The sequence below is a fragment of the Hydra viridissima genome, unplaced genomic scaffold (assembly GCF_058129835.1).
Source record: "Hydra viridissima isolate aposymbiotic clone 2 unplaced genomic scaffold, HvirCarnegie_v1 scaffold_16, whole genome shotgun sequence".
In the NCBI taxonomy this organism is placed as follows: domain Eukaryota; kingdom Metazoa; phylum Cnidaria; class Hydrozoa; order Anthoathecata; family Hydridae; genus Hydra; species Hydra viridissima.
Genome location: NW_028324315.1, coordinates 7,061,681 through 7,085,391, shown reverse-complemented (window position 1 = coordinate 7,085,391; position 23,711 = coordinate 7,061,681). Strand labels below are relative to the sequence as shown.

Below are 23,711 nucleotides of genomic sequence, written 5' to 3'. Positions count from 1 at the left end.
AATATATATATATATATAATATATATTATATATATATTTATATTATATATATATATATATATAATATATATATTATATATATATATATATAATATATATATATATATTATATATATATATAATATATATTATATATATATATATATAATATATATTATATATATATATATATATATATAATATATATTATATATATATATATATAATATATATATATATATTATATATATATATATATATATATATATAATATATATATAATATATATTATATATATATATATATATATATATACATATATATATATATATATATATATATATATATATATATATATATATATATTAGGGTGGGTCAAATTTTTTTTATATATTATTTTTTATATATATATTTTATATATATATATTTTGTATATATATATATATATATATATATATATATATATATATATATATATGTATATATATATATATATATGTATATTTAAATTTTACTATCAATAATGGCCAAAAATGTGTTGTTAGTAAAATATGTTGATAGTAAATCTTCACGCGTTTTTAGTAAATCTTCAACAACTTGAACTAAATTTTTGAACATAGTTTCCTATAGGAAAATAATTCTATAGGAAAATAATGCTATCAGGGTAAAATATTGCTATAGCAATATTTTACCCTGCTACCAATATGATTTTCCTATAGGAAACTATGTTCAAAATCCACCAGGAATGTAACTATTACTTGTTTCTTTTATTTGCTGATCATCTATGAAACCTTTTTTAACTGCTCTAAGTTTTATTATCTGAATTTTACTTTTATCCATTGTCTTTGTCTTCATACGTTGAATTCCGGTTTTGTCAATTTTACTTGACTACAATTTTTCAAAATTAGTGAAATAAAATAAAATAGCATGTAAACTGCCTTTTTCATAGCATACAAGTTGTTGACATTTTGACGAATTCCTATGCCATCATAGTTTTTGACAAACTCCCATGTCATCAATTGCATAGAACTTTTACATTTTTCTGTTAGGTTACCTCTATTTTTTTCAAAAAACTTACTTATTTTCAGTTGTGTGCCACCTTAAAGTTAATTTAGGGAGTAATTGGAGGTAACTTTAAGCCTTGCACGGTTATAAATCTTAAACGAAAAAAGATTTTTTGATGAAGTTTAAAATCTGCTGATGAATTTTAATCTAGTTTATTATAGAACAAAAAAAAAAAGTTTATAATTAAAGGAGAAGTAGTTCTAGGGAGAGGAAAGTTAGGGGTCGGGAAGGGGTTGCTTTAGCTCCAATTACCCTAATTGTTTGCAAGTTATTCTCATTCGACACCTGTACCAACATACTAGAAATTTGAGTATGCCCCATGCCTCTTCGTTGCCTATCTTGAACAACGAATTTCCTGGGCACTCCCTTTAAATATTTGATTTCTCCCCAGGTCCCCACTAAAAAAAAACTGTCGTTTTCATTTTTTTGAATGCGGAAATGTTTTCTGATTATCATCAAAATTTTATGTTTACTGATTATCTGATGATCTTTGCCACATAGTAGGCTTTACCGCAAAAGACTCTTATGGCGTTGCGTTTAACATCGACGTACTTTCTTCGAAAATTCGTAACTACTTGGAAAATGAAAAAACGTTATACATTTTTGACAACGTTGATCATGAAAGTGCCGAGAATTTTGAAAAGTACGTGCCTATTAAAGCAAACGCATTTACTTTAGTAACTTCGCAATGGAAAACATGGTCTACCAATGCTCATCAAATTCAAATTAATCCATTCTCGAATCAAAATGCGTTTAATTTCATGAAAAAGAACATTAAAACAAACGATGAACAACGAGTAAAAAAAATAACAGAATTGCTTCAATATCATCCACTCGCCTTGAATCAAGTGATTCTTTACATAACAACAACGTTTCTTTGAAGAACTATTTGAACCTTTTTAAATCCAATGCCGTTGAAATACTCGAGGAAGGTATCCTCACCGAAACTGAGACAAAGTCTGCAGTTACATCAGTCAAATTAGTGTTGGATAAAATAGAAAACTGTCATGAAAAATCAATAGAACTTTTAAACCATTTATCGTATTGCGATGGTTAATACATTACAAAACAATTTGTTCGCGACATTTCAAAATGCCTAAACATAAACGAAGAGTATTTGATAAACCGCTTAGTGTTATTACTTAATAGTTTCTCGTTGCTAGATTGTTTCGAAAATGGTAGCGAGAGGTTTGCGATTAACGAAACGACACAATTAGGGTGTAAAAGTTATCAAAAACGTAAAAAAATTACAGAAATATGCAACAAAAGTTTCGTCGAATTTTTGAAACTACAGTTAAAAGACGTAAATGAACACGTTGATGATGGAAAGGATTTCTATTTGCATTTTCTCCGCATGTTTAATACTAACAAACCAAAAATGTGCGAAGCGTTCAATGAAGAGAGTAGGAAAATCATAGGTGTCTTATCAACTAAAGTTTTATTTAAAGAAACACTAAATAAACTTACTTCGATTCGAATTTACAACACAAAATCAATTGGAGCTAAGGATGAAGTAACTTTAAATACTAAACATGAAATAGCAATGTGTTTAACTGATATGGGAAAGTATGATGAAGCTTTAGAATCTGATTATCAAGTTCAAAAAGTACAAGCTGACATTTTAGAAATGAATCATCTATCAACATTGGTAACAATGCATAATCTAGCAGTCTGTTTGAATAGTATGGGAAAGTATAATGAGGCCTTTGAAACTTATTATCAAGTTGAGAAATTACAAACTGATATTTTAGGAACGAATCACCCATTATTATTGGCTACGAAAACTAAACTAGCAGGCTGTTTGGAAAGAATAGGAAAATATAATGAAGCTTTAGATATTCACTTTCATGTTGAAAAATTTCAAACTGACATTTTAGGAATCAAACATCCATCAACATTGGTTACAAAACATAATAGAGCAGTCTCTTTGTTGCATATGGAAAGATATGATGAAGCTTTAGAAGCTTATTATATAGTTGAAAAAATACAAACTGAAACTTTAGGAATCAGTCATTCATCAACATTGCTTAAAAACATAATAAAGCAGTCTGTTTGTCGCATATGGAAAATTATGATGAAGCTTTAGAAGCTTATTATCAAGTTGAAAAAATACTAATTGACATTTTAGGAATCAATTACCAATCAACATTTGTTTTAAAACATAATATAACTGTTTGTTTGGATAGTATGGCAAAATATAATGAAGCTTTAGAAAGTTATTATCAAGTTGAAAATTTACTAACTGATATTTTAGGAATCGATCATCCATCAACATTGGCTACTAAAAAAATTCTAGCTTATTGTTTGAAAAAAGTGAAGTGAAAAGAATTTAAAAACTCATCCTGGGGCCAATGCTATAAACAATTCAAAGTTTTTTTTGAGAAAAAAAATCTTTTGTAAAAACGCAATTTTTTAAGTAAATTCTTTTCACGTAAAAAAATGCGTAAACTCGAATTTATCGCTGTTTGTTTATTTTTCGGCCATTGCTATAAATCATAAAACGTTTACGTCACTTAAATTCACGTACTTTTTTTATCCGTAATGCGTTATTGATAACAATTTTTTTAAAATTTTTATTAAGTAGGCCTACTTAACAAATTTTATTAGCTATTAAGTAGGCTGTGCTGTCTAAATATTCTACTAAATATTATTTAAAAATTTATTTTTTTATAATTAGAATCATACCTAAAAAAGCTAACCTATATTATATATATATATATATATATATATATATATATATATATATATATATATATATACATATATATATATATATATATAGAACATATATATAAAACTGATATATACTATACATTACATCATGTTATCATTGTTGATTTTATATATTGTAATATATCTCTGTTGTTGCTACTATTTTTAAGTATAATGATTAAGTTGCCATTATTATTACCCTTGTTATATATCATTAGCACTATTAGCAGTTTACTTCACATTAGTTCATAACTATTTGTATATAAACTTGAATGTAAAATCTTTATTTAGAAATATACGATTGATTGATAACATACTTGTACTATGCTAATATATACTATATATTACATACTTATACTATAACACTTGTAAATACATAGATACATATATATATATATATATATATATATATATATATATATATATATATATATATATATATATATATATATATATATATATATATATATATATATATATATATATATATATATATATATATATATAATGTAATGTCACTATACATATTTTTTATTTAAATAGTTTTGCTAATTAAAACATATTAAGCTTCCCAAGAAGAACCTCTTTGTTTTCTCTGATCTTTATTGCTTGTAACATTTTAAGTTCTTTAGACAGCATTTTATTTTGTTGTATATTTGTGTATTATATGGCATATTTTATTTTGTTGTGTATTTGTGTATTATATGGCATATTTGTGGACTATTTATAATTTTCTTTAGTCAAACATTATGAAAAAATTTGTTTAACCAAAATTACTATCGAAAACCTTCATAAATAAGCATGGAATATTAAATACATGCATGCATTGTTTACGAAACACAACAAGGAACTGAGTAATCAATAAAAATCCAGATTTTAAGTAAATAGTTTATTATCGAGTTACCAAAATCCTTTTCAGTTTTATCTGTGAAATATCTACATAAAAGCACAAACAAAGAATGTTCAATGATTTTTAAGCGCTAACATTGTTCCAACAATAGCCGCTAAAAATCACGAAGAAATTATCTAAAATTGAGATCAAAAGTTTACCTAAAGTTTTTTTTCGAAAAAACGCATATTTTATCTGAAAAGGCGATTTCCTGGTTCGTTTATAGCATTGGATTTAATAGCGAAGTTTTTATCTTAAAGACGGAATTTTTTCAATGTTTATAGCAATGGACTTTTGTTTTCTTCGCTTTTTACGGTAAAAACTTCGTGTTTTACGGAAAAATCTTCGTTTTTTATGTTTATAGCATTGGCCCCTGTAAACTGTTTAAGGTTCCAAATAGTTATTTTTTACTTGAAGGAAGCAACATTTCCATTTTATTATCGTAAGTTATTTTTGGCACATGATAAAAGCCCTGTGTGTTCGTTGGGAATCCAGCTAACAATTAACATTCAAGACACGTTGTCCTATCGCTCGTTTAGGTTTTTTTAATGTTGCAACGTTACGTGAACCAACTTTTGATTACTTGATACAACGTTCGCTATCTGTTAATTGAACGTTCAAGAACTCCGATTTACAGTTCTTGAAAGTTCAATTAAAAGATAGCGAACGTTGTATTGACGTTCACTGCAAACGTTATTTTGACCACTCTTGCAGGTTCATTTATATATATATATATATATATATATATATATATATATATATATATATATATATATATATATATATATATATATATATATATATAATAAAAGTAAAGATTGCATTTAAATTTTTAGTAAACTCCATTTGAACCTATTTTTCTAAAGTTAAACGTATATATATATATATATATATATATATATATATATATATATATATATATATACTTTTATTAAAATACTGCTTAACATACAACTTAAACAACCATACACATGAGATACTTTTTTGAACTTCAGAGATTTACTTGAGAAGTATAAATTTATTTTTTTTATCAGCTGAATTACATATCCAGCTTATTTGAAAGACTCTGATTTATTTATTACATTTCAAGGATAATGGACTCAACTGGCTGAACTGTATACAATTTAAAAATATATGTAACACAAAATAACACCTCTTATAGAGAAAAGGTTCATATATTATCTGTGTTTGTGCTTGTGTGTGTGTGTCTATATATATACAGTATTGGACAAAACATTTGCAACCAACATCGAACAATCCTAAAAAGTGTTCCTAATTTTACCTGTCTTAAAAACGAAACGAACTATACTACCACAGCAAACAGTTCAAGAGTCTGGAGTCATAGCATGCCATGACATGAGCAATCAGCTGACAGGTGACAGCATACAGGCAGAATTTCGTTGACAAGTGCCATTTTGCAGCGGACAAAACAAGTGCAACTTTTTTGGTTTGTTTTATTTTCTTAAGTCTGGTCCGTGTCAACTTCACGGAAGTTTTTTAATAATTAAAGGAAGTATCCAGAAGTTTCCAGAAGTTTCCAGAAGTTTCTAGAAGTTTCCAGAAGTTTCCAGAAGTTTCCAGAAGTTTCCAGAAGTTTCCAGAAGTTTCCAGAAGTTTCCAGAAGTTTCCAGAAGTTTCCAAAAGTTTCCAGAAGTTTCCAGAAGTTTCCAGAAGTTTCCAGAAGTTTCCAGAAGTTTCCAGAAGTTTCCAGAAGTTTCCAGAAGTTTCCAGAAGTTTCCAGAAGTTTCCAGAAGTTTCCAGAAGTTTCCAGAAGTTTCCAGAAGTTTCCAGAAGTTTCCAGAAGCATGCAGAAGTTTCCAGAAGAAGCATCCAGTAGCATCCAGTAGCATCCAGAAATATCCAGAATCTTTCAGAAGCATCCAGACGCATCCAGAAGCATCGAAAAAAAGCATCTAGAATCTTCCAGAACAGGTTCACACAGGTTCATTTTACTACTTAAGAGACATGTAATTCAGTCAGTAATGGAAGTCAATCAGTCAGTATTATCAAGACAGTTTATCGAAGTAAGTTTTATCACAGTGTTTTATCAAAGAACATCAATACAAGAAGTGAAATACAACAAGTGTTTCATTACATCAATACAGTCCACATCCAACCAAGACGTTGTGTTCCACAGAGCATTATTGTATCATCACAAGGTAATTGTAACACGGTAAGCCTTGAGAAGCGTGATTATTTATTTTTAATATTTTTATGACTTCAAGTGCAAAAATGGCTTCCGACAGTTTTCGATTGGAACTAAGAAAGAAAATTATTGGCGATTACGTAAGTGGAATGTCACAAAATAGTATTTGTGATAAATATCGCGTGAAGAAATGGATCGTATCATGGCTATGTTTCAAATATCGTTCTACGGGGAAGTTGGCAGCAGATAACAAAGGTGGAAGACCACGTTCCACCACTTCTAGAGAGGATTCTATGATCGTCAGATCCTTCAAGTAGGATCCTTGGATATCATCAGTTGAGATACAAAAGCAGTTAGAGCTGCCTGTATCGGACCGAACAATCAGACGACGTGCTGTTGAAGCCGGATTGTTTTCTCGACGCCCTGCAAAGAAACCGCTGATTTCACTAAAAAACTAGAAGAAAAGACTCCTGTTTGCTACATCTCATATTGACTGGAATGTGCAGAAATGGCGAACTGTCCTGTTCAGTGATGAATCGAAGTTCAACTTCATAGGGAGCGATGGCATTTGCCGTGTACGTCGACCGGGCGGAAAACGTCTCGATTTAAGTTACTGCCATAAGACCGTGAAGCATGGTGGAGGCAATGTAATGGTCTGGAGTGTTTTTATGCTAACGGTCTAGGTCCAATACATCGAAACGATGGAGTAATGGACCGTTTCATGTATAAAAATATCCTGAAAGATGGTATGTTACCTCATGCTGAATGGAATATTCCAATAAAATGGGTTTTTCAGCAAGACAACGATCCGAAACACACTGCAAAAGTAGTCAAGCAGTGGTTTCAAGACAACCACCTATCGGTGATGGATTGGCCGCCTCAATCCCCGGATCTCAACCCTATCGAGAACCTGTGGGAGATCGTCAACCGCAGAAATAATCGTGAAGGTGTTCGCCTGGGCAGCGATTCCACAAAGTTTCATTGATCACCTGATCGAATCTATGCCTCGATGATGCAAGGCTGTGATCGACAACAAAGGATTCGCCACGAAATTTGATAGCGAAATACAGCTTGGTCAACATTTTGTCGAGTTGCACTCGTTTTGTCCAGAAGGAAATCAGCTTTTTTTAATACTTTTGATTAATTTATTAATTTTCGTGTACAAATAATGAGCTTTGTGATGAATAAAACTTGAAGAACTTTGTCTCTAAACAGTTACATTATTATTTCTCTAAATTGAAAAAATGCAGCACTTTTATATAAAGAAACTAAATTAGCATTATTTGGTTGCGAATGTTTTGTCCAATACAGTATACGGCAAGATCGTGCTAATTATAAAACTATAATGGCGCGATGACATGCAGTTTTCTTTTGTTGCTTAAAGATTTATGAGTTTTTTTTAACAGTTATTAAATACGGGCTTATTTTTCCCCAGTTCGTGCTCTCTCTTACCATCTCCCTTTTCCGATCAAGCCGTATTAAGTTTAGTTGAATTGGTTGTTTCAAGCATTATGAGTGTGAAATAAAACTTCAAATTAGAAAAATACTTTTAGAAATATAAGGTGGATTTATTAAGTAACAGAGCAATAATGATTGATAAGTGCGATAAAAACCAGTCTTACTTCAAGCAGTACCAAAAGCACACTCCGAGTTTGTTTTGTTACTTTATCAAATGCTTTGACGAAACCATTTATGAAGGTAATCCGGTCACGTTTACGGCATCAAGCGAAACTGACGACGTCGCCAAAATATTTGTGGAAATGCTCGAAAATTACATTACAGAGATTTATAAGATGATTAGATTTAAAAAAGATATGGTCATGACCCATAACGATAAAAAGATTTTTAGTAATCCCACCGTGTGCCACATTTGCGAAGAAAGTCTCGGAAGTGACACAGTGCGAGACCACTGCCACATCATGGGAAAGTACAGAGGAGCTGCTCACAGCAGTTGCAACACAAAATATCAAATTCCCAAATTCTTTCCTGTCGTGTTTCACAGTTTATCCGGTTACGACAGCCACTTGTTCATCAAGAAGCTTTTAAGTGGAAAATTAAACTGCATCCCCAACAACGAGGAAAAGTACATCAGCTTTTCAAAAGAAATTAAAGTAAGAGAGTTTGAAAAAGAGGGAAAGGTCATTGAAGTAAAATGAGAATTAAGATTTATCGACAGCTTCAGATTCATGACTTCCGGTTTGAACAATTTATCCAAAAATCTGACCAAAGATCAATGCAAAAACATCGCCAAATATTATTCCGAAAAGCAGTTTGATCAGCTGCTCATAAAAGGTGTTTACCCTTACGATTGGATGGACTCGATCGAAAAGTTTTCTGAAACACAATTGCCGCCTAAAGAGTCGCTCTTCTCCAAACTCAACGACGAGGGAATAAGCGATGAAAATTACTCACACGCCGAAACAGTTTGGGACGAGTTTCACTGCAAAACGTTCAGAGATTACCACAACCTATACAACGTCTCTGACGTGCTGATGCTGGCGGATGTCTTTGAGAATTTTAGAGACGTCTGAATGAACTATTACAAGCTCGACCCCGCCTGGTATTACACATCTCCCGAATTGGCACGGGACGCCGCGCTTAAAATGACAAAAATAAATTTGGAGCTTCTGAGCGATTACGACATGGCATGATCAAGAAAGGGATCCGAGGAGGAATCAGCATGATATCGAACCGGCTTGGAACTTCAAACAATAAATACATGGGAGATTCGTTTGACCCAAGCAAAGAGTCGTCCCCTGCTAGCACACAACGTTGAAAAAACGTTGAAATAACGTTGATCGACGTTGATCAACGTTGTTACAACGTTGTTTCAACGTTGTTTCAACGTTATGTGCTTGCTGGGTCGTTCATCAAATACATGGACGCTAATAACTTGTACGGATGGGCCATGTGCAAACCTCTTCCCACACACGGGTTTGAATGGATGAGCGAAGACTAGCTCTCCCATTGGAAATCTTTGCCGTGCATATTAGAAGTCGATTTGGATTACACTGAAAGTTTTCATGACGAGCACAACAATTACCCTTTGGCTCCTAATTATAAAAAAAGGTAAGTAACATCAGCGCAACAAATAAAATATTTGAAAAAATAAAAATGAGCCAGACCCGGCACTTCTCTTTTACTCGTGCTAATTACAGCGTCTTCCACATTAGCTGGTACACTATTTTTAAGGCAAGGTTTTTTACGATTCATTTCAAACGGGGCTTCTTCTTGTACTTGGACCTAGAGTTCTTTGTAGCCATAATGTATCTCTACTATAGTCCATGACTTTACACGCTTGGGATATATTCCCTAACTGTTCTGCAAGTTGTACTCGGGTGATTTAGGGCATGTCTGACTCTAATCAGTCTTCAGTTACACTACTAAACATTACTTATGAGCATAACTTTTTTTTGGAAATAATTGATTAAAATAAACATTTCCAGGTTGTTAAAAATTAAGGTGTTAGTTTTTTACGACATTAAGAGTTGTGACGGACTTTGTCTTTTCTGAAAAAGGAGAATATCTTTAAAAATAAACAAAATGATCTCTAAGTACAGGTTTTTCAGTAATGTTTAGTCTAGTACACTTCCATAATTGTTATTACCCACTTCTACAACTTATGATTTGTAGGACGATTAGAAAATCCGACGTTACTTATAAACTTCCGGCGTCGCTCCTAACACGACTAAAACAAGCGAACATCGTTAACGACACTTTGAGCTATAAAGTCTATTAGCGCATTTAAGATTTTTTTTTTTGTCGGGTGCAACCATATAATCAAATTTAACATTTTACTTGATAACGTCAGGTTGTGATTAAATATTAAAATTTGATTAAATATTAAAATGTGATTATTATAAAAATTTATTTGAAAAAATTCGCAAAAATCTAAAAAAAAAAATTATTATACTAATATGATCAATAAGTTTAAAAACAACTCAACGCGCACCTGGCAAATAATAAAAGAGATAATAGGAAAATCAAAAAATCACTTAAGTTCTTTACCACATACTATAAAATTTGAAGATGTAAGTATTTGTGAACCGAGAAAAATTGCAAACATATTTATAAATTTTTTTACTGAAATTTCAATCAATCTCTCTAAAACAATTCCTATGACCGAAAATTCCATTGAAGACAAATTGTGTCCTATAAATAAATCTCATTATAACAATGAGTATTCTTCTGAATTATCCCACGACGAGCTCAATATAGCCTTTAAATCTTTAAAAAGAAATAAAGCTATTGGTGCTGATGAAGTAAGTGGTAACATAGTTGCAGAATGTTATGAAAGTCTGAAAGATATTCTTTATGAAGTGTTTAATGCATCTATAAAAGAAGGAGTTTTCCCGGATCAATTGTAAATTGCCAAAGTCATACCAATTTACAAACATGGCGATAAAACAAATATCAACAACTATCGCCCAATTTCGGTTCTTTCAACTTTTTTTAAAATTATTGGAAAGAATATTATATAATAGAATATTTAAATATTTTGACCAAAATAATATAATTTATTCAAAACAGTTTGGCTTTAAAAAAAATATTTCAACTGAGCACGCAATTATTCAATTTGTTAGGGAAATCTCAGAATCTTTCAAAAAAAAAACAATATAACCTAGGAGACTTTAGTGATCTTTCGATACCCTTGACCATAAAATATTGCTTAAAAATCTCGAATACTAAAACAATCAAAACAACATGCTAAAATGGTTTCATAGTTATTTTTTAAGTAGAAAGCAATTTCTTACCAATAATGATGGCCTTCAAAGTGACTATACTGAAAAAACCTGCGGTGTTCCACAAGGCTCTATTCTAAGTCCTCTTATATTTTTAATTTATGTTAATGATTTAAGCAAAGCAGCTAATCTTCGGAGTATTTTGTTTGCTGATGATACAAATTTGTTCTTATCAAGCAGTAATATTAATGAGCTGTTTTCTGATATGAACAAAGAACTAAAATGCGTATTTGAGTGGTTTAAATAAAACAAATTGACCTTAAACCTTGATAAAACAAAATACATTCTATTTCAGCCGATATCTAAAAAACGTTTTTTACCAACAACCAAAAGTTCTTATTGATGAACTAGAAGTAAAAAAGGAAACTTTTACTAGTTTTCTAAAAAAAGGAAACTTTTACTAGTTTTCTTTGCATTTTTATCTTGATGAGAATGTTACATGGAAACCACATATTGACTACATTTGTACAAAGGTTTCTAAAAATATAGGAGTCCTCTATAAGTCAAGAAATTGTTTTAAAAAAACCATTTTAATCCAACTCTATTATTCATTTATACATAGTTACATTAACTATGCAAATATTGCTTGGGGAAGTACAAGCAAAATTAATTTGCGTACTCTTTACCATCGACAGAAACACATAAATACGCTTAGTTTGATTTGAAAATCAACTTACGCATTAAAAGTTTTTATTCAAAAATATAAAAGTACTTAACATTTATGAAGTGAATGTATATAAAATATTATGCTTTATGTTTCAATGTAAAATCAATCCGTCCTTACACGTTTTTAAAGATTTTATTACCTTAAAAACAAAAGATGAGCATACACTACGAAATGATAACTCACTCTTTGAACCCTTTTGTCGAACAAAATTCAATCAGTTCTGTACAGCTTATCGTGCACCCAATCTCTTGAACAAAATTGTTTTACCTAATTTTGATTTATCAATTACCTTCCCAGTCTTTAAAGAGAAATTTAAAAAATTTATTCTCTTTAATGACAATATGTTGAAATACTTTTAAAAATAAGAAATTTGTATAAACACGCTCTTGTGTTTTTTGTATTTTGTCATTTTTATTTGTCTATATTTATTAATGGCTTAAGTTGTATTCTATTATAACTTTTTATGGTTCTGGCGACAAGATCATTAGATCTTCTATCAGATACCAAGTTTTTATTTAAATTAGTCTATATATCACGGATTTTATTGCACCAAGAAAGCATATACCTCTTTTTTGATGTATTACGAGAACATGTGTCATGGATTTTGTTGTATTACAAGAGCATATATTACGGACTTTATTGTATTACGACTAACTAAATGTAAAACTGAAAAAAAAAAAAAAAAAAAAAGAATGACGCATTTATTTACACCCTTATAAATTTTAAGCGGCTTCTTGATGGCTTAAAGTAAGGTTTTTAGATTTCCTAGATTTTCTTAAACTTGTTAAGTAATATAATATGAAAACTTAAAAACAAAATGATAAACAAATGAGTCATCTAACATTAGAGCATAATAGTATTAAAAAATAACTTGCAAATTTTAATCAGTTTATCATTTGCAATTATTTTGAAAAAATAAGTTTTTTATTTACCAAATTTACCAAAAAAGTTCTGCAATAACAAACAGGAGTTTGAAGTGCACGTTTCTTCGTTGTTGAAACATTAGTTAAAGATATTTAACCCTTTCATGCTCCAATTATTTTCCCATAACTAACATAATACATAAAGAATCATCTATAAAATGTCAGTGATATTATGAAATGTTAAAGTAGACTTTTTCTACAACCTTTTTTAACTCTCCTTTATAAAATAATATTGTTTTCAATCGGTTAGAATGCACGGTTTGAATTGGGGAAGCTTAGTTTAATTTGTTGTTATAAAACAACCCAGCGCATGAAAGTGTTAAAGTAAATAAAAAAAAAAAAACTCGTACGTAGAGATAGAATTCAACTTTGGCTAATTTTTATATTGATGTCTTAATATTATTTTTAAAGTCTTTTATATTTTATTTAATAAGTATTTTATTTTATTTTTAAAGTTTTTATTTTTAATGTTTTATTTTTTACTTATAAAGTTACTTTTTATTTATAAAGTTGTTTTTTATTTATAAAGTTATTTATATTTTATTTATAAAGTATTTTTATTATTTTATTAGTCTTTTTTTGTAAGATTGAACGAAGGACATTTCTTTATAAGATTGAAGAAAGGACATTTTTTTATAAGATTGAACGAAGAACATTAGAGATGGATGCCTCCATGAGCATATCTTTTTATCTCTGATATTATTCACCAACTAAATAAATGTTGCCGACACATCTAATGCTATTTATATATAATAAATAGATAGATTAATTGACTTTAAGAAAGAAGGGATTCGTTGAAAAAATTTTTTACCTTTAATAATTTATTGAACTCGTTACCTTTGTATATTTTTAAAATTAAGCTTTTTATGCCTTGGAATATATAGTAATAGAATTTTAATGAATTATATTGGTACTTTTACCCGAGTATAACTTACTCGGCTTTTTTTTGGATGAACTGCTCCGTTGTTGCAACAAAAAATAATAATTTACAGTGTTTTTTTTTAATAACGTTCTATGATTTATAAGCATAAACTTTGAAAGAGGCAAAAATTTCCAGTTTTGATGTTTGTGGTTTCTTTAAATCTACTTCCATTTTTAAAGTTGCACCACCAACGTTTCATTCATCAAAATTGTACAAACTAAATGAACACTAGTATCTACACTATTTGCAGTATTTCTAGAATTGTCAAATATGTTTTTACTTTCCTCTCTTTTGATTTTTGGAATAAAACTTTCTGGTTTTATTTTTCAAGTGGACTTGTGTAGTAGGCAACAACCGAATATAAATCGACTCGGACCAGATTTCATTTAAGATATTGCTAGCAGCTTCAAAGTTTTTGATTTCAAGTTTTTAATTAACGAAAGTATTTGATGCGTCTAGATGCTTTAAAAAGGCGTCAATTGGCAGCATCATACCAGCAGTATCCTTTAATAATGGAGCTATTCGACTTTCAACTTGGTTATAAGCAGCCCTGCCTGATTTATTTGAAAATACGAATAATAGCTATTTGGAAGTTATGTTCACGTAGCAATACTTTATATTTCAATCAATTAAAATGGCTGTTTACCTTTTTTGAAATGGGTAGTCCGAGAAGTTTACGTGCTTTATCATCTTGGGACAGTAAAAAAACATAATTATTTCCAATTTAGTCTGCTAGTTCTCAGGAAAACTTGAAAGATGGCATTTTAAAATGATCATCCCAATGTTTTCTGAAATCGTTTTGTATATTTTGAAGCTTAACTGAGACAGTTTAAATATGTCGTAAGCGGATAAAAGCCGATAGCATGTTACTGATCTATTACAAAAGCAGGTAAAATCCGATAGTTTGCATCCAAGTAGTTTTTCAGATTATCCAGGGAGCGCACTGACTATCAGTCGCAGATCTAGGCATTACATTTGATAGGGTGGCCTCTCGCAAACCCTCTCATTGCGACTCCAAGTTCGGTCTCTTACCTGCTGTTTAAGCTTTCAATTTTTTAATTTTGGATGCTATTTCAGGGTTGTCTTTAATTGTTTTTTTAGGACTTGCTTCCTTTTAACTGTCAGGTTTTGTTGGCTCTGCCAATGACTTCAGCTGTTTCAGCTTCTTTTCGGTTATTTATCTAGTCGTCATTGACGATTTTAAATGAATTTTGCTTTTAGGTGTAAGACCGATCATTTTCTCTTAGTCAACCAGGGTGGCGACAGCTTCGTTTAAGACGTTGAACCAAACTATAAGTTTGTCTTGAGCTGAGGTTTTATCTACCAACACTATTTTTTTAAACCAAGTGACAATACCTTTGCAAATGAAAATGACAATATCTTTGCAAAGGAAAACTTACGCAGCTAAACTACTATTAATGTAGCGAATAGCCAGTGGTATCCAACATCACATTAAGTGGAATCCATTATCAATCCAGTTGTATCCATCATTAAACTTGCAGTAGTTTTAGCTGGAGCATTACTATCACTGTTACTTCTTACTTGATAATAATATTCTTTAGAACGATTTTCTGTGTAAGAAATCAACGATTTGCTTACCTGTTCTGGATCTTTTTTAATTGCATTGCAGCTAGTAACTAGATTTAAATTAATATCAGAAAAAAAATTTTGTTTAAATTTATTTCTTATTTGAAAAAATAAAGCCCCACCACCAAGGAATGGTTCATAATAATTATTTTATCCTGAAAGAATAAATTTAACTAATTAATCGACAATTTTTCTTTTACCACCAACCTACTGTAAAAATGGTTGTGGGTTATCTATACTATTTAATGACGTAAAACTGTTTATTAAAAATTTCTATATTTCTACTAAAAATTATAGTAAAAAATAGACTTCAATGCCAGTAAAATACTGTAATTTAAGGAATTTTTGACATTTTCTTAGTTTAATCATTAACACTATTTTTAAAGTTATAGGTAATAGCTAAAAATTAACCTAATTAAACTGATGAACAGGGTAATTTAAGAGCGTCTCTTTTATACAGCTGTTTGCGTATATTATCAAAAAAATCTGTTAAACTTGTCAAAAAAGCTTAAACCTCCTCTGTACCTCCATGAATTCTAGTGATATCTCTGAGGTGAGCTGCTTAAAGTGGCAGAATTAAGCTCCTAGGTTAAGTTAAAATTACAAAATCTATTTAACTCTGGCTTCTATTTTTATAACCAAAAACAGCAGAGGAATATTGCGGTAATTAATAATGAAAATCAACAAAAAGATACCAATAAAACTGAAAATTTTGCCGAACATAATTGGCAAGTCCAATTATCTCTAACATCTGTCACATTAATGCCATTATATAAATCAATATCTAATCAAGAAGCTAGAAAAATTGATTTGATTAGGCATTATGCTGGTATTATCAAATCTAAATTAAAATTAGAAGAAGCAACAGATAAGTTAAAACAAATAAAATTATTAAAAGAAATTTACTACAAAATATAGAAAATGCTTTGAAAATACCATGTGATAAGATTTTTACATTAGAAGCAGCACTTTATGAAATGGAGTATGATCCTCAAAAGAAGAAATATCTAGCTAGAATAATAGATTCTAATAAGGAAATACTATTAAAAGTTAAACAACAATTTACGTATTAATCCAGGATTTCCAGTATTCAAAAATATTTAATCCACAACAATTAGCAAATAAAATTACTACTAAATTTGCTTTAATTGATCAGATTAAAGGATTAAATCTCTCTTGCAATTTTCAATATGATATAACTTACACTGTAATTAGTGATAGTTATAAAATACAAGCAACGTTACATCAATCAATAGATAATTCTATAAAATTTACCAATAAAGGCGATGTAGTTGTAACAGTCAGCATGTTTGCTATTAGTCCGGCTTGATCAGAATCAGAACAAAATAAGAAGGAAATGGTATTACAATTTATTATTTATGATACTGCCATTGGTCTTAATAATGAAATGCAGGAATATTTACGTAAAGAATATAATGAGTTTGATACCCAATATGATGAATTAGTTTCATTTATCTTTTTCTTCTTGATCAAAAATAGTTTTGTCGAGTTGAGTCCATTGATTTTGGATGCTAGGATAGTCAGTCATGTCATTTTGCAAAAAGTCAAAGCTACAAATAAGCTGTTAGTTGGTAAACCTTAAGCTTGGCTATAGCAACTAGACCGCCCAATTCAATTAAGCAGTGAGTATGAGCTTTTCTTTCTAGAATTTTAACTTTAGCTTCTTCCATAATTAATTGAGCCTTCTTTTGCTCAAATTTTAATCTAAGATTAGAAATTCTCATAGTAATGTAATGCAGAATTAAAATAATCATCAGTAAAAAAACATGGTAATTCAATTTGTAAGGATAGAGATAGTAACTAGAAGCTCAGGAGGAGATGCTTGCTGCAAAGCTGCTTGTAATGCAAAAATCGTTATTCGGGATCAGCAAACTAATGTTACCTATGATTTCTCCAAAAAAGGAGATAATGTTCATCATGCAGTGTTATTACCTGGTTATGTATATACAAATTTAAAGATTCTAGTGTGTAAATGAATGAGGTAGAGCGTTCAGAGAAAAGAAAAAATAGCCAACGACTTAAAGATATTGTTATTGCTTTACTTGATGATCAGGAATTAGATTTACAAGATAGAAATGCTATTACTCATGAGATAATAGAAGAAATGGCTTGGGTAAAAAAAATTGTTTAAGACTGCAGGTAGATATCTACAATAGGGCATCCCGTACTTTTCAATATTTGTTAAAAAAGTTGGCCCTAAGGATTTTTTTGCCATTAGGTACACATATTAAGAAAATACAAAATTTTTTTTACCAGAATAAATGCATCATTTGCAAAAACAGACCTTAATTTTTCAAAATTTGATTGAACTGGGGAGGGGGACCAAAAATCACATATGTCTAAGAACATCCCATATAGACGGTGAAAATTTTTGTTTTTATGTTTTAACATTTTTTCATTAAAGTAAATAGAGAACAGTTTTAAAATTTAGAAGTAATGCACACGCCCCCCCTCCTCCTTTGCCTATAAAAAATTTCTTAAGTGCTTGTTTTACACCATAAAAGCAAAAACACAAATGAACACAAGTTAAAGTTGAAATGAAACTTATAACTCTATCTTTCTAATATATTACATCAGAGATACTAAAAATGGTAAAAAATATAAGTTAAACTAAAATGAGGTCCTGCTTGCTGTTAAAACGAGGAATTATTGCTCTATTTTCTGCTCTAGCTTGAATAAATCCATCGCGCCTCTCAAAACCAAACACTGTTTCAGAAGCTGCAGTTACCTTAAAAAAAAACACGTTTTAAGAAGATTTTTTGAAAGTTTCTATTGATTAACATATTATTAAGTATAAGGAAAAACCCTTTACCTCTTTAACTGCCCTCTCAACTCCTTGTGTGTGAACAGGGAAATACGGAACTACCATAGGACAATCCACAATCATTTCTAGCTCACTTATGTTCATTTTACAGGTTAAGATGGGTTCATAAGCCTCTTCCCATGTTATAAGCTCTGTTAATATGGTTGCATCCAAGTTTAAATAAGGAAGCTTGTATGTTCTGGTAGCTAGATTTCCCATTTCCAAATTTTTTCTAATTTCCAGAATTTTATTAACAGCAAATTCTCTTTCAATTTTATTTTCGCTGCAGAGTAATGTTTGCAATAAAATTTCGGAATGAGAATTCCATGCAGAAGATCTCACACACTTTTCAATAATCATTTGTACAAGTTCATCTTGAAGTTTTATTAGGGTGAGTTGGTTCAAGATGTGTCGTGGCCCTTCTATCCAACTATGCTTCACTTTAATTTGGAACCACATAGGGAAGTAAACTGATACAAGAAACTTAACAATTAACTCTAGATTTTTTAGGTCATCCCCCTCTAACCCATGCTTGCTTACCCACAATAAAAGCAAGGAAGAACCTGTATTGAGCCACCTTGAATGGACTAAAGTACCTGGTTTTTGGTTAGCCAAATCTTCAGTAAGAGTTCCATTAATTACTGTCTGGCATATTTTATAGGCATATTTCTGATCTGAAGATAACTCTTTTACTAATTCTTCAGGAAGTTCAATTAGACCAGGACCTATGGATATTGGCTTAAAACTGTAATTTCTTTCCATTTCAGTAATCTTTGTAAGCAACTTCCCAAAGGGTCCAGAAAATCCTGTCTTTGAGGTTGTCTTACCATCAAGCTCTTCTATTAAATGTCGAATACAAAGTTCATTTGTGTGAAGAGAACATATTAGCCATCCTAATTTTCTTTCTAATCTAGTTTCTAAATAATGGATAACACCTCCAATATGACCTGTATTTGTCGCCGTGCTATCACAACCAATGAATTTTAAGCTATCTTTTACCCCATGCAAATTACACCACTGAAATATTTTATTTGCAATATGTTCAGCAGGTTTAATTTTTGATTTTTTGGGTATTTCTTCTTTGGTTAAATGATGAAGATATTTACCATATTCATCAGTTAAAGTATAGTGATTTTCCTTTTGAACTGAAGGATAAAATTTTTTAGTTTCATCATTAAATGTCAATACATTTGTTTTGTCACTTCTTCCATCAAAAAGAATGCAAGAAATATCTTCACACTTAAATCTATTTTCTCCAATATTCTGACACTCTGACATAACTTTATCTTTGGCTCTATGCACTTTGTTTTTGTCTAATAACAAATAAATAGCTGATTCTGGGACAATTTTAGCCTCCACCAAATCTTTTAAAAACCCTGAAGCAATAGCAGCAGCAGCAGCAGTGTTTGAAACTTCATACCTAATTGCAGCAATAGTTGTATTTGTATCTTCATATAATTTCTCTTTAATTTAATATCCTCGCTTTTATTGCTTTTCGCTTCCTTTTAACCTCTTTATAATCTTTTGATCCTATCATAACTTGAGCTTTGTCCCCCTTTTTGTTTCTTTGTGATTGAATAAATTCTAACTCTATCAAGGGAATCCTTGCTGATTTTTCACATTTACAGTTAATATGAACTTTTCTCTCACATCCCAGACAACTTGATTCATTACAGTAAAGAATTTCACATTTACATTTAGTTATATCAAACAGTCGTGACATAGAATCCATTATGTTGTTAATTTTTTCCTTTTTGGTTAATCTTTTTCGGCAAATATCCTGAACATCACAATAACTTTTTTTGATCTTTCTGTCAATGGACTTATCTGTAAATATTACTGGAGAAGAAAAATCTGAATTTGCTTTTTTCCATTGATTAACAACTTCCAATCTTGTCTCCCTAATCAAATCATCCAAGATATATCTTCTTTTCTGACAACTCTTTAAGCAGTATAGCTTTACGAAGAACAGCACCAAGAGTTGGTAGCTCAGATGGAATAAAGTCTCTTCCTTTTCCTGGAGATAAAATATTATCATACTATATATAGTTTTTAATTAATTATTATTGTTACTCTTATTATTATTGTTGATAAAATGGTTACTGTTCATAATGTTGTTGATGATAAAACTTTATACAAGAAAATATATTCATGATTCAATACTAATGATAATAGTAAGAAAATAAATTAATAACATATGATATAATTGTCGTGAATATAATATTATCTTTGTATTACAAATATTATTTTAGTAATATTACTAAAATAATATTAATAATATATAGAAAATATTATATTCACAACAATTTTATTACCTATTAAGTCGGACATTACTGTGCTTGCTTTTTTTCTTGTTTTTATACCACTCATTGCTTATTATATATTTTATATCACGACTATATGACAATACGACTGAAAAGTAAAATAAAATATTGAAAAATGCTTTAAAACAAATATTCAAAATAATTTATATTCCCGAAACATTCCTTTGTGTTTGATATTTTATCAAGAAGTTTCTTGGGCTTTTGGTTGTTTCCGCAAAAAAATCTCTTTTTGTATTAAGTTATATTTTTGGTCAACAAAAGACCAATTTTTGCAAATGAAGACTTTTTAAAATCAACTTTTTTTAAACTGAACTAAAATATATATATGTTCAGGCAAAAAAATACTTGGGGCCAAGATTTTATAATGAAAAAATATGTTTTTTGAAAAGTACGGGATGCCCTAATCTACAAGCCTCATAAGGTAGAAAACAAATGGTACGCCCACGTGCTTGTTACCACCTACAGATTTTCAGAAGTTGGTATGTTTTTAGGAGGTAAAGCTGCAGATTTAAATCCTAAAGTTGTTAAAGTTATTGGCAAGGTATTTATTATTCCGGAATCACAAATGATTCATGAAAGAGCCAAAGATATAATAAATAAATATTTTGCTAAATTAGGCTGAAGTAACAGAGTAGATTAAGTAAGCATGATGCCACAAAAATATGTTGGTTCTACTAGAATGAGAAGTATTATCAATGAGATAACACAGCAAAATGAAATGTTAAAGTTTGCATATCTTGAAATTATCAAAAATGTGGATAGAGTGTTAGATCGAATTATCCGTTATCAAGCTATTTTTACTAAGGAAGAAATAGAAAAAGCAGTTAAAGAAATTCAAGGTGAGAAGATAAGAAAAAGCTTAATTCAGGAAGTATTAAATTCAAATAGGTTATTAAAGTTATATCATGAAGATGGTAAGGATACTAGCTATTACACTACCGTAGATATTAAAGAAGAAGAACTAAGGTTACTCAGAATAGCCGATAAGATAAATAGCTTATACCATATTTACCAAATCCGTTTTACAAATTTTGGTAATAATAATTTCAGTAACTTTACTAATAACATTGTTAAAATCAAAGATGAATCGATAAACTCTCTAATATTAATGCAATTAACGCAGCTCAAAAAGAAGCATTTCAACATATTTTGTTAAGCAACCAGGAAATATATTAAAAGTATTAAGTATTAAAAGGGAGAGCAGGCACTGGTAAGTTGAATGGATTGCAACTAGTAACAGGCAAAATGTTATAAGACTTGCTCCTACTCATGAAGCAGCATCAGAACTTAAAAGTAAAGGTTACCAAGAGAGTTAGGCTTCTAATTCAAGCTTTATAACGGTAAAGCAAAATTACCTAATAGTACTCTAACAGTAGTACATGAAGGAGAAAGGGTTTGTCATAATGATAATTTGGAATTGCTCAAAGTAGCTAAAAGTAATAACTGCAATCTAATAATTGTTTGAGATGAAAGACAACTCTCTTCAAATGAACGAGGTGGGATAATTGAAGTATTTGCTGGTAGGTTTGGTTTATACTAACTTAGTGATATTAGAAGATAAAATAAACAATGGGTAAGAGAAAAGATTTTATGTTTTGCCAGGTCAGATATTGCAGGTGATTTAATGTAATTAGAGCATAATAGCTGTTTAAAAGCTGATTATATTTTAGCTCTGTCCATCAGTAGATTAATTAATGACTGAAATAATAGCAAATTTAATTTAAATGAACGTTTAATAATTGCTGTACGTAATCAGGAAGTGGATAATCTAAATCGTGAAATAAGAAAGCTACTAAAAGAAAATGGTAGTGGAGACCGGGGCTAGTTGCAACAAAATTTAAAATACTGAACTTATCTCCTTAAACTTTAATACTTTTGAAATTTTTTTTTAAGGTTATAAAATAGATTTTAGTGACATATTAATCCAACATAATATAAATATAATATAAAACTTATTTATTCCGCAATAGTGAAACAAAAATGAAAAAAAAGATGTTGCAACTTACCCCGCGTTAGGGCAAAGTGTAACAGTAAACGGGGTAAGTTGCAACATAATACTCTAAAGTATAAGCCTTGTAGAGTTCACAGAAAAATTACTAGTTAATCTGTAATTTCTATTTGGTAATTCGGCAAGAAAAATTTTGCAAAAAAAATTTGGCAACAAAAATTTTATAATTGCAATAAAAGAGAGTGGTATTTTCCTTGAGCTGCATCAAAACTTATAATGCTTCACTTCATATATGAAGTGACTTGTTTTGTTAACTAAAGTGAAGCATTATATATATATATATACTTTGATAAAACTTTGTTACAAATTATAAAATTAAACTATCTAGTTGATAATTAAACATTTTTCTTATATTTATTTTTTTTTAATTTTATATATTTCGATTTATAACTCATAATAAATTTTTAAAAAACTTATATTTTTATATTTCTTATTACTTAAATATAATTCTTATTACAATCTTTTAACGAACAAGTGTTATCTAATAAATGGCTTTCTAACCGGCATCGGTTAGGAAGAAGGCGTGAACTTTCTGTTAAATACCCTTCCGCGGTTATCTTTAATAAAAACTTCTCGGGGTACCTAGAGTAAAAACTAAAAAAAAATATTAAAAAACTATTTATTCTGAAGATCTCTTATATTAATATTTTAAAAAGATGAAAACATTTATCATTTCATCAGAAAGCGAACTACGAAAATTTGTGACATATCTGGAAGACAATGAGAAAAGTCTTTCTGCTTCCGAGGAAGTTGCTTGAACTCTGTGGATGACTAGTTCAAATTTCAAAACTGCTTCTGATTTCACACCAATTACTTCGTATTCTTTTAACTGATCGGTGAAGGTCATGACTTTTTTTAGCTTTTTAGCCGTTGATTGATTTTGATATACAACTTCTTGAATTTCGACAAAAAAAAGAAGTCCA

At 29.8% G+C, this 23,711-nt stretch overlaps 1 protein-coding gene and 1 pseudogene across 1 annotated transcript; one reads left to right on the top strand and one right to left on the bottom strand.

Moving 5' to 3' along the window:
- The first annotated feature begins 2,334 nt into the window (after positions 1-2,334).
- Positions 2,335-3,366, top strand: LOC149877812 (uncharacterized; annotated as a pseudogene).
- Positions 3,367-18,185: 14,819 nt separating this feature from the next.
- Positions 18,186-20,927, bottom strand: LOC149877811 (uncharacterized). Its single transcript, XM_090074359.1, has 3 exons — positions 20,772-20,927; positions 18,466-20,473; positions 18,186-18,381 (listed from the first exon to the last, which is right to left on the bottom strand). Exons 2-3 carry the CDS (start codon positions 19,732-19,734, stop codon positions 18,259-18,261), a joined length of 1,392 nt encoding a protein of 463 aa, XP_089930485.1. The 5' UTR covers positions 19,735-20,473; positions 20,772-20,927; the 3' UTR covers positions 18,186-18,258.
- Positions 20,928-23,711: the final 2,784 nt, after the last annotated feature.